The 19,245-nt window shown below is 48.0% G+C and overlaps 1 protein-coding gene across 2 annotated transcripts in view; it reads right to left on the minus strand.

The window, feature by feature from the left end:
- Positions 1-19,245, minus strand: part of CASQ2 (calsequestrin 2) — a 155,810-nt gene that overhangs the window by 130,113 nt on the left and 6,452 nt on the right. For both annotated transcript variants that reach the window (XM_071760343.1, XM_071760350.1), the window contains exons 2-6: positions 11,204-11,288; positions 9,596-9,696; positions 7,078-7,189; positions 5,452-5,525; positions 4,874-5,004 (exon numbers count right to left, since the gene is read on the minus strand). In XM_071760343.1, coding sequence (XP_071616444.1) covers positions 4,874-5,004; positions 5,452-5,525; positions 7,078-7,189; positions 9,596-9,696; positions 11,204-11,288 — 503 coding nt within the window. The remainder of the gene's footprint in view (positions 1-4,873; positions 5,005-5,451; positions 5,526-7,077; positions 7,190-9,595; positions 9,697-11,203; positions 11,289-19,245) is intronic.

Raw genomic sequence — 19,245 nt, forward strand, 5'->3', positions numbered from 1 at the left:
ATGCTGAGAGCACAACGTGACCCATTCACTTGTGTATTGCAGTCACTGGGACATTCCCACTGGGCTTTGTTCCCCTTTTCCCCTGATTTTACTCCAGAATAATTCCACTGCAGAAATCCTCCCAAGGTCTGATGAAGCAAAGACAAAATAACCTCTGACAAGGTTATTTAGATCATAGTATAATCTGGCAAGAAAATTTTCATACCATATGACTGACCAGAACAATTTTTTTTAAAAGTAATTCATAAAGGGTAAACCAAACCAAACCAATAGTAAATGTTTTGAGACACAACTGTAGCAGAAAACCTGCCAGAAAGCCTGTCAGGTAGAGAAGTGACTGGGGTGTTAAAAGGGCACCCAAGGAGCACAAGGCCATAGCAGACAAGAACAACAAATCCTTTGCATTTCTGCTCACTAGGGCATCAGGTATTGAGGAAGGTTGCCCCAGCAGAACAGGTCTCCTTGCTGGAAGACCAGCCTCAGGAGCTGCTGCAAGGAGAACTGTTGGTGGATGAGGTCCTAAAACAAACTTGCAATAGGTGGCATCAGTGAGATGTGTAACCTGTCACTGTGGTTTGCCTTGCTACCAGAGCAGTGGAAAAAAAACATTTTTCAGACATTCCTAAAGGACCTGAGGAGACACAGATCTGGAATAGTGGCTTCCTCATGGGCATGATGCCACAAGAAAAAGTGGCATTAACACACATTTGAAGGAATATGATCTGATAGGACAAGAGGCACATGGCCCTCAAAAAGAAAACCATGGCCACGGGTCTGCTGGAATTCCAAAGTCAGTCAATGAGTGGGCAAGGATATCCTGGCTGATGCAGTGAACTGCCTTCATTGGACTCAGAAGAACTAAGATGCAGTTTGATCAAAGGAGAGGCCCTCCTGTGGCTTAATGGCATTGCAAAATGAAAGATAGAGATGAAAGGTTGGTTTTCACGACAGAGGGAGTGGGCTCATGCAAACTGCATGAAGTTCAACAAGACTAAATGCAAGGTTCTGCACCTGGGTCGAGACAATCCCATGAACAAATACAGACTGGGAGGAGAAAGGATTGTGGACAGTCCTGAGGAGAATGACTTGGGGATGGTGGTGGACCAGAAGCTCAACATGAGCTGTCAGTGTGTGCTTGCAGCCTGGAAAGCCAACCAGGTCCTGGGCTGCATCAAAAGAAGCACAGAGAGATTGTCAGGCCAGGTGATTCTCCCCCCTACTCTGCTCTTGTGAGACCCCACCTGGAGTGCTGTGTCCAGTTCTGGAGTCCCCAGCATAGGAAGGACACAGAGCTCCTGGAACGTGTCCAGAGGAGAGACACTGAAATGATCAGAGGGCTGCAGTACCTGCCCTATGAAGACAGGATGAGGATGCTGGGGTTGTTCAGCCTGGAGAAGAGGAGGCTTCAAAGTGACCTTATAGCAACCTTCCAATATATCTGAAAGGGGCCTGCAAGAAAGCTGGGGTAGGGCTTTTTACAAGGATGTGTAGTGAGAGGACAAGGGGAAATGGTTTGAAACTTGAAGAGGGGAGATTTAGGTTAGACATTAGGAAGAAATTCTTTAATTTGATGGTGGTGAGACACTGGCACAGGTTGCCCAGGGAAGTTGCCCCTTCCCTGGAAGTGTTTAAGGCCAGGCTGGATGGGGCTTTGAGCAACCTGGTCTGGTGGGAGGTGTCCCTGCCCATGCAGTGGAGTTGGAGCTGGATGATCTTTAAGGTCCCTTCCAACCAAAACCATTTTATGATCCTGTGACAACCAATTAAGATTCATTGCATATGTTTTAGCATGATTCTATGCATAACATATTCTTGTATAATCTGAAAAAGATGAGAAATAGGAATATGGCAGCATTTCCTTATCATATCCAATTTTTCAGACAACAAACACTGGCTTGACTGAGGAGATACAGAGAGATCTCCTGAGATCTGAGTGCCTGCGTGATAGACATAGGAAGCAGCTCACCTGCAAAAAACCAACCCTGATTATACAGGTGTGAAAAAATGGTTCTAAATTAGCTAGAATTAATTATTGCCTCTCAGGAAAGGGGCACAGGTGTTACATAAGCATCAGCTGCAAATGCAAAAGGCAAAAAGAAAGCTACAAACAGTTGTAAAAACACAACATTATAACAATTGACAACTACACTGTGCATCTCCACAACGAATGTAATTGTGGTTCTGGTCATTCCAACATAGAAACTTTATGGGACAACTGGAAAAAAGATAAGGAAACATGACAGGGGTGAGTGAACCTGTGGAATGATCTCTCTTTGGGGGAGATTGGATAGATGAGAACTCTTTGTCTTGTAAAAGAGGTGAATGAACAGGATAGTGGCAGAGGGTCTAAAAAAATTGGGAGTGATAGAAGAAAAAAGTGAAACAGGGAATGGCTAGTCATTTTTCCTCATAACACAAGAACTAGGAGACAGAGAGTGAAATGATTAGGTAGCAGGTATAACCGTAACAAATAGGAATGCTCTTCTGATGCAATGCATAATTCAGCCATTGAACTCATTGCAATTGGATTCTTTCAGCATCAAAATAGAAACGAGGTTAAAAATTACTCTAGAAATTGAAGAAAGAGCCACGAAGCACAAGATCAGGGATACAATTTTTGACCCAGCAAGTCTCCTCATTGCTGATTGTCAGAAACTGGAGAGTACATCAGGTGAATGCATTCTATATACTTGTGCCTGGCTTTCAAGATGCTTTCCCCAGCTGTTCCCTGGGGGCAGCTGTGGGAGAAAGGCAACTTGCTGGGAAGGATTTGATCACACCCATGTGTACTGATTGTTGCAGAATTGCTCAAGAGTTACTCTGGTTACTCCCCAGTGATCAAGGGAGCAAGGTAAGTGGGGTTTAGGTGATTAAAAAAGGAACAGAATTCAGCCCCCCTGTCACTACACCATAATTACAGAGAATAGGTCAGGGGGAGTGGTGTCCACCCCCCGCATTTTTAATATGAAACAGGCATAAAGCCAGAGTCCTGCTGCTGCAGGCAGAGGAACTAGCAAGTTGGTTGTACTTGTGTAACTGAGAGCAAAATCTGGGATGAGACTCCAAGCCACCATCCCTAGCTAGGATACCTATTAACCTTGTGAGAGTCAGCCCATGGTGCTGAACACCACCTTCCTGACCTGCTCTGGAGAGGATGAACTTTACCCCCAGTACCTGCAGCTGCCCAGGGAAACACCAGCCAGGAGGCTGCATGTGGGCTCCTCCTGGGCACCTGCTTCATCTCCTGCCTTGAGGCTGTGGTGAAAGCCCAGCAAATCTCCAAATTTCCATTTCCTCTTGGAGGAAGAGGTGGTGAAGCCCACCTGGGCACGGTAGGGGGAACACTATTTGGAAGGGCTGTTTAAAGCATGCCAAAGATCCTGAGTGCTGCTGGGCACTGGGGGGCTTTCCCCAGTGATGTGATGGAGCTGTCTGCAGGATGGAGAGGTGGCAGCAGGGCTTTGCCCGTTCCTGACTGGGCTGGGGTTAAGTTAAGAAAATCTGCTGCATGGAGGGGTGGAGGTGAGTGGTCCTCTATGCCTTTCTACAGAGCTTAAGATCCTGGTGAGGTGTCTACAGGGAATCAGCGTGGTGCAGTTACTGAGGTCACTTTGTTCTTCTCTTGAGCCCTGACCATCTCTGTGGCTGACTAATCCCACTTTCAACCTTTGGCTTCAGGTCCTTCACTAGTGGCAAAGCAGGAAGAAGCAATTCTGCTCTGAGAGAGTCAGCATTAATTTCTGGGAACATATCACTCCTGTCCAGGTTCCACCCCTGCTATGGCAGTATCTTGCCAGCTTTAGGATTTCAGGCATCTGATTTCATGAGACTCCTTTCGATTTTCTTCTGAGTCTTGGGACTTGTGAAATATATACCCCAACCCCTTGCTCCTACTAAACACAACAGAGCTTTTTGAAATATGTAAGGCTTGGGGGGTTTCCACTGCAATTTTGTGCTGGTGGAGGGCTTGCCTTATTAGGCTAGCACTTAGCTGGCTGTGTTTAATCAGCCTCCTGATGCTGCTGCCTGACAGAAAGAGCTTGGGAAGAAAGATGGAAAAGACTGAGGTCAGGAAGTCTAGGAGGTCAGCAAAGTGACCTGTGAGTACATGGGAGATAGAGGATGCCTTCACATTTCAGAAAAAACAGAGGTCTCACAGACTCTGGAGATGATCTCCTGTCTCTGAGCCCTCTGTGTGTGAACACAAACCTCCAGCTCAGCCCAGTCTGAGTTCCCCTAATAGCCCTGGTTTTCTTAAACTCTTCTCTTGTCCCTTCAAATGTCTGCTGGGAAATGCAGTTGCTGGAGCAGCAGATGGCCTGCATGACTCTCTTGTGCTGTATTTTTAAGGGTGTAAATATACAACACCTCATAGGTATTATGCCTTTATATTTAACCCTGTGCTTGTATCAGCATCAGCCTTTCCAGATGCTTCTGGACCATTTGTGGCCGAGTCCCTAAACCTGCCTACAGACATATTGGACATCAGGAGAGGGATATACCCATTGGTGAAGCTGTTCTGGGGAAGGAGGAAACTGGACAGAATCTGGGTTTGGCTTGAGAGGCCTTAGAGAAGATTATATTCTGAACAGATCCAAAATAAAACCAAGGGTAAGTAGGACAAGGTTTCCACTCTCTACTGCCAGGAAACCTTCTCGCTCTTTGAGGGAAGACAGACCAGGGAGGAAGGAAGCTGTGTTGTCACAGCACCACAGCGATGGACTCTGCAGCACAGATACTTGCATCTCTGGAAGTGGGAAAGATCTGCCAGAATCTCAAACATGGGTCAGCAAATCACCAAAAGGTGCCATCTTGTGATGACAGATACCTTCACCCACTTCCCACGGCCAGGAGTGTCCTGTACACCACATACCTTTTGTGCTCCGTCACAAATTCAACTAGTTCCTCCTCTGAGTAAGGTTTATCAGGGATGTGAACAGGCTCATCCATAAATGGTTCATAGAAGTCCACCTCGTTCATCTTCAGACCTAGCTTCTTGGCAACCTGTTGCAGTACAGATGGTCAGAGGTGAGTGAGCCTGATGTGACTCTTTGCATACCCAGAGTCTCTCCCCATGGCAGAGCTGAGGTCAAGGTGCTTGCTGTCTTTCAGTGCATGGCACTCTTAGGGGTAGCCAACAAAATATGGATGGATCTTTCCCTGGTTAAAAAAAAACATTGATGCTCTCTACACTGTTGTTCTTAAGCACTGGGACACAGCAAGGCCCTACAAACCTAATGGGGCTGTTTTCTGAACCCAGACTAAGACCTGCTTTCCATGCTGCAGGAATGGCCTTTTATCCCATGACAGGGCCAAAGCCAAATGCAGACTCTGATACCACAAATTACAGGTATGCTGAAAATGAGAAGCTGGAACCAGGTATTAAATCTGGGAACATACTGTGTTTTTGCAAAGCAGGTGGTGGAGGCTGTGAGCTGTATGGATGCTTACCCCTTTGTCAAAGGTGGCAAAGAACTTGACATATGGCTGGAAGTGTTCAGCAGCTTCTTCAAATGCCTTGTAATCTGGAATGAGAAAAGGGGAGTGAAGAAAAGATTTCACAGGCAGCTGTCCATGCTCTGAGGCACCAGGGAAGAACAAATACAAATTCATAGAATGGTTTGGGTTGGAAGGAACCTTACAGTTCATCTAGCTCCAACTCTTCTGCATGGGCAGGGACACCTCCCACCAGACCAGGTTGCTCAAAGCCCCACCCAACCTGGCCTTGAATGCTTCCAGGGAGCGGGCCAACCACAACTCATCTGGGCAACCTGTTCCGAATCATTGCAAAATACATCAGATGAGAGCACTATGTTTCTTCCACCTTTCTAGTGTTTACAAACAAGACCATTTCATGTGGACCAAACAGGATATGTGATCCGCAGCCCCACAGTGCTCAAGAAAACTCCAGATCCCAGCCTGCTACGCTCTACTTGTGCTAAAATCATCAGCCCCACGAAACAAGTCCAGGGGTTGCAGCTCCAGCCTGTTAATATGGGTATTGACATCTGTCCTCTTGCATGAGCAGTAGTTCAGCCTGGGAAGTACCTGGAGTTTCTCCAGCACTAATCATTGCTGCCATTCCCTAGCTCTTCCTGCTCCAGGAGGAGAGAGCAGGAACAATATATGTCTTTGCTGTTACTGGTATCAGGTCTTCAGCTGGGGTCAGGAAGGATGCTCTCAACTCAGTGGGAGCTCTTTTCAACAGGTATTTCCCACCTTTCTTAAAAATATTTGTTTCTGAACAGTATTAAAGTCACACTGCCTGAGCTGCTTTGCAGCCTGTTTTGAGTAGGTGAGAAAGCTGAGGAAGAGGTGGATGGGCTGTCATGATGCAGCAGATCTGGTGATATGTTGCTTATTCAGGTAGAAATACATCTCTTTTTGTCAAAAGCAAGTCTGGAAAGCAGAGGGTGGAAACTGTGAGCATCACCCAGGGAGGAGGGAGGGCTCTCAGGGCTGGCAGAGGAGGCTGCTGGGGCTTGCTGGGGAGAGTCTCAGGTGAGAGTATCTCAAGACTTGTGAAAGCTGATGGCTTTGCCTAGAATGGTCCCTCAGGTCCATATCCCTCAGGGCATATTCTCAGTCTTGAGGTTCAGTGAAAATAAACAGGTCAGTCCCTCTGCCCTAAAGCATCTTACTCACTGCTGCTGTGTGCTTGCAAAGTCAGTATTTAGTACGTGTGTCCCTCTTTCACATTGCCTCCCTCCCTCTTATTTTGACTTTTGGTCTCATTCCTCCTAAAAAGGGGAGCTTTGCTCTCTTTAGGTGCTCACCCAATGTAACTGCAACTTCAGCTGGATTTTAGGTATACTTACTTTTCTTCAGGACACCCTGGATAATCTCCCCTTTCTTTTCCCAGCAGACACCTTGCATAAGGGTCATCACTCTTGGTGTAGGAATGGGCTCATATATAGCAACAGCAGAAATTTGCCTGCAACACTATCTCATGCTCCAGCAACTTTGGCACAGTCACAGCCTGCCATATACCTCCCCTGCCCTTAATGTTCATGTAGAAGAACCAATGCCTGGTCCCCAGACAGGCTCCAAACCCTGTGAGGAACAAGTTCATCTTACGTTCAGAATCTTCTCCTTTGAAGTAGCCGATAAGTTTGATTTCATCATCGATTTGATCAAAGGCCTGGAGCTCCAACTTGCTGTTGATGACCTCCACGGGGTCTTCAAGCAGCTGTCATGACAAATGCATAACATCATGATAAGGCAACGACTTGCAGCACCAACCTATGCCTGGCAGAGTGTGTCACTAGCAGCATAAGCAGGGAGAAAGAGGTCATCCAGTTTCTCTGCTGCTGGAAAACCTACTTAATACTCCCTGCCTTAATGTGAGGAACCAAGAGATAGAGGTCACCTCCAGGTGGAGTTGTTAGTAGATTCACTTGGAGCATCAAAAGGGAAGCTGAGAGGGGTCTGGGTAACCTAAATGGGTAGTGAAGGATAAACTGTGATGTGAGAAAAAGTTTAGCAATTGCAACTGGCTTTAGAGCAGCTGAGAAAAAGGGATAGCAGTTGAAAGGGGCTAGTATGGAGACAGTGAGCTTTTGTGACTTGTTGATATATTTGTTTTCAAGAGTAATTTGCTGGGAGAGGTTACTGCAAAGAACTTGCTTTCGGAGAACATTAGAATCATCATGCTAGAGTGTGGCTAAACAATGTTTTTGAGAAGTGGAATGTCTTGATGTGAATTTTGCTGGCTGATCCTCCTCTGCAGAATGGGTTAAACCCATGATTTGTCCCCAGGAACTTCACAATGTTGATAAGGAAGTTGGAAGACATTTCTGCTGCCTTTAGCCAGTCCTTAATCTAAACTTTGTTTCTGTTTTCTTCACTAGCCACTTCTGGTGAAAAGATTTAGTCTGATTATTTTGCCCAGGAATACTGGTTTGAATCAGGTGTGGCTTCATCAGAAGAAAAATGCAGGCAGGTCACTGTACAGCCTGCAGAGAAGTAGAGGACCTCTGGGTTTGTTTTCCTTTGAGAGCAGGCTGCAGAGGCACCACAGATGTGTTTGCTTTTATTTCTCTGCTTTGCCAGGTATTTTCCCTCTTGAATGGAAAACACACAGACAGAAATTCTTCCTCTCTTCCTTTGTTCACCGAACATAATTTTTCAGCAGCATAACACAAAGCACAACCAACAAAACCTCACAAAGTGCTTTACGCTGCACTCACGAGTGATGCTCCAGCACGTGGCTGTGGCTCTGCTGTGACCAGAGGAGTGTGGGCAACTCCCTGTGGCCACAGTGGCCTGAGCCATGGGAAGCAGGCATCCCACCACTGCTGGGGTCACAGCCAAAGCTCTGCCCTGCCTGTGGGGTGAGATGGGGTGAGATGCCCACTTCTGTCCCTGAAGTCAGTTATATGTGTTTTGGCCACAGTAGCTGATGCTTGCAGCCACAGTTATGTTGCTGTAGAACTGCTGTCCTAGGGAAATGTTTCTCTTTGCCAGCAGTGCCTTTCACCACCTGCACTCCTGCACCACAGGTCACTGTTTAAGTAACCTGCCACCTGGGAAACAAACCCTGCTGGCTCTGCTGCTTGCCCAACCTCCCACATCTTCATTATTGCGTGGCTGCTTATAAAGGGAGCCTCACCTCAAAGGAAAGCCAAGCCACTGCAAAATGTTTTCACTGCCGAGAAAACACCATGTTTCTGTGCTGTTAGTGTAGTGAAATGAGGCAACCAGGTGCCACTAATTGCCAGGTAGTGGGCATGAGCTTGTGTTAAGCCCACCTGTGCCTGATTAGGGCGGGCCCCTACTGCGCATGAGCAGGACTGGGGGCCAATAAAAGGCCCGCCCTAATCAGGCACAGGTGGGCTTAACACAAGCTCATGCCCACTACCTGGCAATTAGTGGCACCTGGTTGCCTCATTTCACTACATGTTAGGATAAAATTTAAAGAGAAGTGCAACACACTGATGAGGGAGTCAGCATCACTTTTGCATTTAGGAGTAAGGGTATGCATTTGTACCCATTCATAAAATGACCTGAGAGCACTAAGACCCAGGCTGTTCTCTAACTCCTGGCAGTGCAATTTGGGAAGTTCACTGAAGAGACAGTGGTACACCAAGCTGCTTGTGCCTAGAAATGGGCAAATAATTTGCAGCACGTATCTTTTTCAATTAATTGAGCTGTTTTTTGTGGTTCCATGGGTGTGCTACTTCTTGGATTTTATTTTATTTTTTTCAAAATAACTCTTCTTTAAAAAAGGGGAAAAAAAGAGTGAAAGATTATTCTAATAACAGTGTTTGCGTGCCAGCTTGCTAACTGAGGTGGGTGGCTAGCAGCTATGTAGGACTGTTGCTTCCTTCCAATCAAATACTTCATAAAGAGGAAAGAGGGCAAAATGTCTTAAAGATATAAGTAGCTGGTGGCATACAAGGGTACCAGCTTTCCTGGGAACTCATCAGTTGAGTCAGCCAAGTATTTGGGAAGCTGAGAAAGGTCATCTCTACCAGTGTGTTGCAAACAGGGATGGAATTTCAAATAAAGGTAAACCCTTGGTTTTTAGCAGAGTGAGTGTTTGCAAGGACTTCTCTAAGAGGCTTTATCTGGCTCTGAGCTTGTCTGTGCTTACATCCAAGAGGAATTCCACCAAGACATCTGTGGCCAGTTCCCCATCAAATTCAATCAAGCGCTCGTCCTTAAAGACATAGAGACTTCCCTCTTCAACCAAGCCTGCAAGAAGGAGAAAGGAAACATAATGTGGTCAACATGCTACTTAAAGCATTTTTACTACAGAGTGTCTTGCTTGTTATTTTACCAACACCTCCTGGGAAAACACAAATGCCAGTTTGCTGAATTGGTCCAGTTAGAAACAACTCAAGCAATCTCCTGATTGTTGTTTCATGGCATAAAGGACAGACCCCATCCAGAACTCGTGCTACCCTCTTCCTGAATGTTGAACTTTTTCAGTCAGGTCACAGTTTGGCCTCAGCTGGAAAAATTCAGTACTGGGAACTTGTTTTAGCTGGGCTGTGTATCTTGCAATAAATGGTCCTGGGCTCTAATTGACACCCTAAACTTGAACAACCTGACATTAGATGGAAAAAGGAATTTTGATGGGGGCAGTGCTCTCTGCCCAGGGAAGGCTCAACTGTGTGAACATCAACAGTGAGCTGTAAACCAAAGCAAGCTTCACACTGTCTCCAGCATAGCTAGCCTTGGCAAAGGGGTTAGAAACTTACAACAGACATGCCATAGGTGGCAGACTGGTAAATTTGAATGATACATCACTGAACTGAGGACTGGGTGCCACAGTCTCTCAGTGGAGGCTGCAAAATCAGCAGCATTAAGCTGCAATGCATGATGTCAGGGTACCAGAGGTCAAGGTGGCTGGTTGGTTGTTCCTTCTTGGTAGGAAGCTCTCGGCTTCAGTTTAGTTTCCACCAGCCGCTAATTTAGGAAAGAAAATTACTACAGTCCAGTACGTTTAAACAGTCTCTGACCTTACGTCTAGAGGTGTTTTTATGTGCTGTTGTATTTATGTGCCATAGCATTTCCATATTGCTTTGTGGGCTAAAATATGAAGGAATCACCAGCCCCTGGAAGGCAGCTCTTTCCAGGGGTGGCCAGTGCAGCAGCCTTTCATCTTTACAGGAGATTTCCTCTTCTGCTTTGAGAAGCAAGCCAGGAAGGGCTGGCACCTGGCTGCCGAACCACTGTTCAAGGCTGTGTCTCCCATGTTAGTGGCTGGGGGGCAGGGCATGTGTCACCCTTCCACATGGCTGGTGACATCTGGGGGCCTATGGGATGTCCCTATAGATTTTGGTTCTGTGCCACTATGTCAGACCTTTCTCTGCATGAAGAGCATGACATTACTCCATGACACCTACTTACAGTTTCTGTTCAGTAAGCTGTCAGCTTCCGCCATCTCATCACTATGGCATTAATTTGTTTTGGTTTTTTTCCACTTGGTTTGGAGTTTTTTTGTCACTCTCAGCCAGAGAGAGTGCTATGTGTTGTCAGGGTGTTGCCTCACCTCATCACCCCTCCCATCTTCACCTCTCTCCCCCCAGCTTGATCTTGCCCACGTTGGGGTGGCCTGGTGGGCAGTGTGTAATCGCCACCATAACCCTCTCCATCCTGGTGACAAGAATTTGGCTGTCCTCTATGGGGATGGCTGCTGGGCACCACTCCAAAACCCCCTCCAAGCTATTCCAAAGATATCAGATATGGGACTCACCTAGCTTTTTAGCAAGTTTGGCATCCTTCTTGGAGTCCACCATCCCAAAGCCGATGCTCCTGGGCTCCAGAACCTGAGCTGCCAGCTGTGAGAGCAACCAGAGACCCCAGAGTTAATGGCATCAAGACCACAGGGAAGCTGAAGAGCATCATGCCCTGCTAGTATGGCACAACAGGCACAAGTGACCCACATTCTGCTTTCAGGCAGCACCAGTGGGTGGGATGCACCACATGCTGCCTCTGGACTGAGATAACACTGCCCAGAGGTCACAAGGGTTGGGTTTCTTCCCACTGTGTCGCAGCACTGAGTTTGCTGCTGATACCATGTGCTGCTCACTGCTGTTTGACACTCAAGCATCAGGAGAGGGCTCCTGGCCAAATCAGAGACGCCAAAACAGTGAGCATGGCTGGATGAAAGACTTCTGCCACTGACACAAAGCAAAAGCTGTCCCTTCCCTCATACCTTGGTGGCCTCCCGAGGGAGAGACTGACACGTGGGCACCACGGATATTTTAACTGTGGCAGTGCCTGGGGCCAGGCAGCAAAACGGAAGGGATGCAGAGCGCTGCAGCATCAAGTTCATACATGTGACAGGATGGCTAAAGCAGGATCCCAGCAAAATAAAGCAGAGGGATTCCTGGCTTTGCAAAAGCAGTCACTTTTCCAATGAAATGCTTAAATTCGTGTCTCCAATCCAGGCTTCAGTCACTCCTCAGCTCCTGGTCCCCTCTTTTTCCTAAGGGAAGGAGGCTAATCCCAGCCATGCTCGTGTTTACCTCATTGCAGCTTCAGAAACCACTGCCCCCCATTCCCACCATTTTTGACGAAGGGGCCTCTTGAAGATATCAAGTTCCTGCCTGTTTTGTGAAAATAGATATGTGAGGAAAGGAGATACGCTCTGCAAGTGCCCTGCAGTGGGAGTAGCCCCGGCTGAGACCCTGTGAATTCCAGATAGGCTCTGTAGGAGATGCACTGACCCTGAGAAATGAGACCCCTTACTCACCAGATGACTGACTCAGCCCCACCACAAGCATGCTGGAGACCCTACAAGGTGCTAATGATGCTCTGGGGACTCTAAGCAGCAGTAAGAGCCCCCTGCTCCCTGCTCCACGGATGCCTCTGGTGCTGATGGTCTTCTTGCTGTTTCCTCTCCCAGTCCTGATGGATGGAGGGGGACAGAGGGGGTCAGGAGCCTCTGGGACAGGAATCTCCCTATTAGGGCACATCAGCCTGCACTTGGTGGCGGGAGGCTGGGCTGGGGGCAAAAGAAAAGCCTCAGCCAGAGGGATGGTGGGCTAATTTATGAGGCATGCCACCCCCCCCCACACAAACCCCAGGGCCTATTTTGGCACCGCCCCCACCTCCATCCTCCAAACCCGGCTTGAATGTCACCCAGCGGCTCTGCCCCCTCATCCCAGCGGCCCCTGCTATAAATATCCTCCCCCTGAGCCCGCCCAGGCACTGCGGGACCCAGCGGCAACCAAAAGCATCGGGGAGTAAAGGTAGTGGGGCAGCCCCCTTGCCGGCGCCCCAGGGTCTCTCACCCCCAGCAAACAATGCCCAACAATTCCCCCCAAATCCTGGGGGGGACAGCAGGCACCCTGGGGACCAGGGCTGAGGGACTTCGCTTGGGTAACGGGGAGTGATGGAGATCGTGGTTCTTCTCCTTTTCACCAGCTGGGGGTGTTCAGCCTGGAGAAGAGGAGGCTGAGGGGAGACCTGATCACTCTCTACAACTCCCTGAAAGGAGGGTGTAGCCAGGGGGGGTCTGTCTCTTCTCCCAGGCAGCCATCAGTAAGACAAGAGGTCTTAAGCTCTGCCAGGGGAGGTTTAGGTTGGGTATTAGGAAGAAATGCTTTACAGAGAGGGTGATCAGACATTGGAATGGGCTGCCCAGGGAGGTGGTGGATTCTCTGTCCTTGGAGGTTTTTAAGATGAGACTGATGTGGCACTCAGTGCCATGGTCTGGTAACTATGGCAGTAGTAGGTCAAGAGTTGGACTTGATGATCTCAGAGGTCCTTTCCAACCCAGATGACTCTATGATTCTATGATCCTAAATACTTGTTCCCCATTCCTGTGCCAAAGCCCTCCAGAAGGATGTGTTCTCCACCAAATGTCACAGCATAACTGCAACCTTAATCCACCTGCAGATATTGGACTGTGGCCTTTAGGAAAAAATGCCACCATGTGAGGCCAAAGGGATGTTGTGTGCTGTGCAGAAAACATACGGTCTCACTGCTCTTGCCTTGTCCTCTGCCAGTGCTTTGAAGTAAAGCTGAGGCTGCAGGTTCAGGGCTCATGCATACAGGGGATACTGCCTGAATGGGAAAGAGTGCTGGTCCATATCCATATCACTGCAAATCCATTTCTAAGGCATCTGAGCACTGATCTGACTCATCTGGCACCTCATCTCCTGGCTCTATCCATGTCAGAGCACCTGAGAGCATCTGATACTCAGTAATTCTGGGAGAGATGGACACCTCTTGTGAACTCCCTAGACATTTGAAAGTGGGATGTGACAGGAGAAGATGTTTTCTGTTCCCCATTATAGTGATCTGCCTCTACTGGATTAAGGGATGGAATCTGTAGGATCATCAGCTTTAGGGGACACTGTCAGCAAGTTCTTGCTTGTTGGTAGTTGTGTAGAGGAGCAAGAGCTTCCTCAGTGTCAACACTTGAGGTTCTGACTGCACTGTGACCAGAGGTAAAACACAGAAAGCCCAGGGCAAGAACACTGTCCATTCATGTCCGGTCCATATTTGATCTAGTTTATTTGATCTACATTTGTGTTAGCCATGTGCCAGATGAGTCCAGGCAGTTTAAGACCAATATTTTATGACTCCTGCACACAGGAGATGGTTAGGGTTTCTTGGGGGTGTTTGAAGAAGCTCAGAAATGTGCCTTCATCATGCAACACCTGCTACAGACACGTAATTGAGTGTGAGCAGCGAGGAGGTGTTGATTGGGAGTAGTATTTGAGAATGCAGCATATCCAAGGTAGCTCTTTGGAAGGGTGTGGGTGCAGCCATGTAGCTGTGAGCATGGGCACTTGCTGGGAAAGAAGAAATGTGCCTAGAAAATGTGGGCGACAGGATGAAAGCCTCTTTGTATGAGATTGTTAGGGATCTGGAAGCAAAAAAAGGTCATGGTAATGCTGGAGGCGTGCCTGTAGATGTGGCAGGGCTTGTGTGGCTGTGTCTAGCAAGACTTTCTCTACAAGCAGTATGTACCACAGGTGAGAGTTTTTGGAGATGTTCCTCTGAAGAGGCTTGTCCTCAGAAAAGATGTGCAACAGTCTGTGTGTGTGCACAGGAGAAGGTGTGTGTACAGCTTGTGCCTGTGCCTGTGGGGATGGAGCTGAAGGCTATGTGGGCAGCCTGCCTCCTTCCCTGGGACTGTCACATCAAAGAGAGAAAGGAGGTGAGCAGTACAGCCTGTGCACCTCTGCTGATCACTGGGATCCTGGTCCCAGAGGATGCCAGTGATCTTCATGCAACACAAGGCTCCTGGGAGCTCTTTCCACTGTGGCAGCTCCCAGAGGCAGAAAACTTTTGCAGGGTGCCCATACCTATGATGAACCTTTCAAATGCTGGTTATACAGGGGCTGGGCATTGCTCTTGCCCTTGCTTTCCCTTTCTTCCACTGCAGCAGGTGAACCTGACCAGTGCTTAGATGAGGACACATTCCCACACCTATATTTGAATCCCATCAGGCAGCAAAGTACAGAGTATGCCAGAGGCATGGCAGCTTGGCTAGCTGCCCCTTGCTCATTACAGTATCAAGCATTTATATATCTCCTTACAGTATTTTCTGATTCCATAATGCTAGTGGGATTTGAATGCAGATAATGTTTCTAATCTTGAAAATCCTCTTGGCTTGGGACCTTGGGACAGAGGCGGCTGTAATGCAAGAACACAGCCCCTCCTCCTCCTCCCTTTAAATTTGTATCACTTGTAATCTTGGCCAGTCAGAGTCCTTGTCTTTTTGTCAGCCTCTATAACAAGTAATTTAACTTCAACAGCTGCATGGGGAGATGGAGAGGAGAGACTGCCCTGGAAGAACTGGACCTAACTGGTCAGGCAGTCCCTGAGGCAGAGCTGACTTATCCTCTGAGCAAAGATCACAGTCACTTGTAAGCTCATATCCCAAGTACAACTTGGAGCCTTCTTCTCATGTGCTTGTAGACTATGAAATGCACACTTTCTAGCCACAAGATCACAAGCTGTGTCCTGTGCAACCTTGGGAAAAGGAGATGAGAATTTGGGAGCACTCCTTCTATTCACCACTTCCCTCAGCTAATAGCCATGCTTGAATCTGGGGAAGTGTGATGGAGTGCGTGGCTCCCTGAGGTGTGTGAAAAGTGCCAGCCCAAAGTGAAGCTTGAGTACCACTAAGTAAGCAAGCACCACCTCATCTTGGATGGTGTCAACAGCTACAGGCAAAGTGAATAATGGGGCTGGAAAGAAACAGCTCCCTGACACAACATCTGATCTTCACACCAACCATACCCATCTGAACCTAGGTGTGATCCTGGGAAGCTGTTGGGAGATTTAAGAAGTCCCGCAGGGCCATTCTGAAACCCGAGGTTATAGAGCAGCAGAAGTGTCACCATCATAAAGGTGACAGGCTGCCTGGCCACAATCCTATTGTAGCCTGCAAACACCAGTGATTGTGCTGAACTTTGCAGCCCATGTCGGTTTTGCTGCTAAATGGCAGAGAAAATCCAGCAGGGAGGGTTGCAAGGGAGGTTGTAAGGGATGGATGTTTCAGCATGGTCAGTTTTCCATAGTGGAGTGTCATTATGGCTTTGTGTGTGTATCTGCTTCCCACTTCTCTAGCTCCTTTCTGGAGCTCCCACAGACAGTAAGGCTCATCTTCCTCAGCTGCTCAGGCCAGGGGGCAGGGACATTTTGGTCTCTGTGAGAGCTGTCATGGGTAAACTTCTCTTAAGCATGAGGAGATTTTTGTTTCCCTAAGTGACAGGGGTGGAAGAACAAAAGTCAATCAATGCAAGGAGGAGAGCAACAGAAGATGAAAAAGGAATAGCCCTCAAGCAATTGATACTTGTCTGCTCTTTGTCTCCTGCTCTCTTTAAACCTCACTTTATGTTAATTTTCAGGACCCAGCTGATAAAACAATGATGATTTTATATTCCAAAGTGTTAGCGGTTGATTTTCAGAAACCACAGGAGGAGATGGCAAAAATATAGGGTAAATCCCCCAAAACTTTGAATCCTTATGCAAGACTCATGCCTTCACTCTATGGCTGGCTTCTCTCTTGTTTGAGCTGGTGGGCAATTTATTGGGGAGCAGAGGGGGATCTCCCTCCTTCCTAATGAGCTGATGTCTCCTGTACCATCATCACTTTGCATAGCCCACCAGCAACATTTTGGGTTCTTGCATAGTTGAGGCTGCTGGATTGCAGGTCCTTTAGCATAGTCATGATCAAAGGGAAGGGGCAAAAGCTTGCTGAGCACCTGCCACCAGAGGAGCTGCTCTTCTGGCAGTGGGACTAGGGGAGAGTGCCTTGGTCCCACCTTCTGTCCCTTTTCCACCACCTGAGCTGCCTGAAGAAGCTGTTTATTGCTAAACCTGCTCTCCCAGGGAGTAACTACTCCTTGGATTAAAAGGCAAGTCCCCATGTGTGTAGCACCCCAAGGTCACTCCCGTGGAGGTGGCTTTCATAGGTAATTCTCCAAGAACACCACACTGAGGATTTAATTGCTGCTCAGCCTGATCTGACATACGATGTGCTTTTTGGCTGCCTCCCTAAAGGTTTTACATAGTTAGGGCTGTATTTTTATCCACACTGGGCATCCCTAATTTTAGCGAGCTGTAAAGCCAAAGTGCAGCCTCACCAGCCGTGAGCTAACTGGGGATGATGCCCATGCCAAGCACCCATGGGTGCAGGGACCACCTCCTGCTGCTCCCAGCCCGGCCTCACTGGTGCTGCACCACGGATGTTCTGCCAGCCCCTCTGGGCAGCCCGGGGCACGTGCATGTGCTGACCTGGGGTATGGGGTCTGGGACAGTCCCTGGGGGCCACCCAGATAAGCTCCCCTTTAGTAAAACAGAGACCAGGCACAACTTTGGGGTTGTCCTCAACAAAGACGAGGCCATCACTGCCTTTTTGTCCTCTGGCTTCAGAGAAACTGCTTTGAAACTGGAGGCTGGATGCTGGCAGGAAGCCCACGTAGGGCACAAGCCTGCTCCTTTCAGTAGGTGGTGGAGGAGGGAAGCATGCTTGATATTCAGACCATTGTCCATGTCATTCCTAGGCCTCCAGCTCCCAGGAGCAAACCAGATTTTTCAAGTTTCTGAGCAAGTGGGTTTGAGCCAGCAACTTTAAAACTCCAGAGGTCCTGGGATACTACAGGCAGGAGCCAGGAGTTCCCATCCTGCATTAGTAGGAAGGATCAGAGAGGGAGGATTCTGGGGAAGGGAGGGATCCTTGAGACAAGAAAGGTCTTTTAGCCAAGCAGTGAGCAGACAGAAATAAGAACTGAGAAGAGATATGAAAATGCTGATCCCCCTTTGTGCAGGGTCAGAGGTTTGCTAGCTGACGGCAGTCTGTCTCCTCCAGGGCTGGACAGGGTTCCCAGAAAAAAGACATACCATGAATGGCAGCTGGCCTTCACCAAAGCTGTGCCAGAGAGCAGGAAGGAATGAACACCATCAGCACTGCTGAGGAGGGAGAGCTGGCCCTCCTGGGGTGCCAAGGAGGGGAGGAGCAAATGCCTGCTCCAAGCCCCTCTGGGAATGGAATCCTTCCCCATTACTGCTTGTTCTATTTCCTTGGGCAAGGTCTCATCTCATGTATGTAGGTAAATCCCAATGTGCAAAGGAGAAAAAAGAAAAAAAAGAAAGGAGAACTTGGACCTTGTTAAATCACTTCTTTCCTGTGCCACAGATTCCTTGCCTGAGTGCCTGTTATTTAGGGACAGAGTCTCTAAAAGGACATATTTGGTCATCAAACCCAGGACCGTGTCATTTAATATCTGTCACAAACTGGTCAATGTCCATTTAAACTTGCTAGGCTGTTATCCCCTTGATGTCTTCCTCCTCTGGTGATTAGGGACTTGCTAGTTTTCAGATGCAGTTTATTCATAGCCCGTTTGTCCTTAGGCTTTGAGCTTAAATATCTGTTCTCCCTCTTGGGTGTCTAAAGAGACCAATTGTATCCCTCTTCCACTCATCCCACAAATGAAGCTCGGGCATGAAGGCAGGGCAGTCACTGACAACTTTGATTTTAGATAAAGGGCGTTGGCAGATCAAGCTCTGGAGTAAGGTGGTGGGTGGGCATGGCATGGACCACCAAACCTGGTCTGCCTGGCAGAGCAACAGCTGCCCCAGCCTGTGGCCAGGCTCCTGAGAAATATCAAGTTCTGGGGCAGAGAATGTGAAATTGTAACTATAAACACATCACATGTCCACTGAGTGTGAGCTCAAGTGCCTCATGGAGATGAGGCACTTCAGAACATGCTCTAGTGGGCATGGAGATTTATTAATTTTTTAAATTGTTGTTATATTTGGGTTTTGTTTTTGTTTTTGTTATGTTTGTTTGGGTTTGTTTGGCTTTTTTTGGGGGGGGGGGTTAGTGACAGTTGGATGCAGTGATCTTAGAGGTCTTTTCCAAACATGAGTATTCTGTAATTCTGTGATTTTGAGGCCTGCTCCATTAGGTTGGGGCAAAGGCACTTCATTATACAGGAGTGAGACCCTGACTCCTGGGAACCACCCCAGCAGGAAAGAATGGGAATCCTTCAGTGGCACTTTCTTGGGAAGCTGACCAGTGTGGCAGGATGGCCGATACCTAAGAGGATGGACTTTTCCACATTTTTCCTCAATTGCATTTCTGAAGGAAAGGGCAACACAGGAATCTTGCATGGCACCTTCAGCTGTCCATTCTCCAGCTAGACAGGGAGAAGATAGTCTTGCAGCAGGGCATTTCTTGCCCTTGCACTGTGTCAGCAAGCAGACCCAAGCTCAGGGAGTCTGCACATACCTCCAGGTGACATTTGCAAGAAAGTTGTGTCTCTGAGT

Source organism: Heliangelus exortis, chromosome 1 (genome assembly GCF_036169615.1).
Source record: "Heliangelus exortis chromosome 1, bHelExo1.hap1, whole genome shotgun sequence".
NCBI classification, from domain to species: domain Eukaryota; kingdom Metazoa; phylum Chordata; class Aves; order Apodiformes; family Trochilidae; genus Heliangelus; species Heliangelus exortis.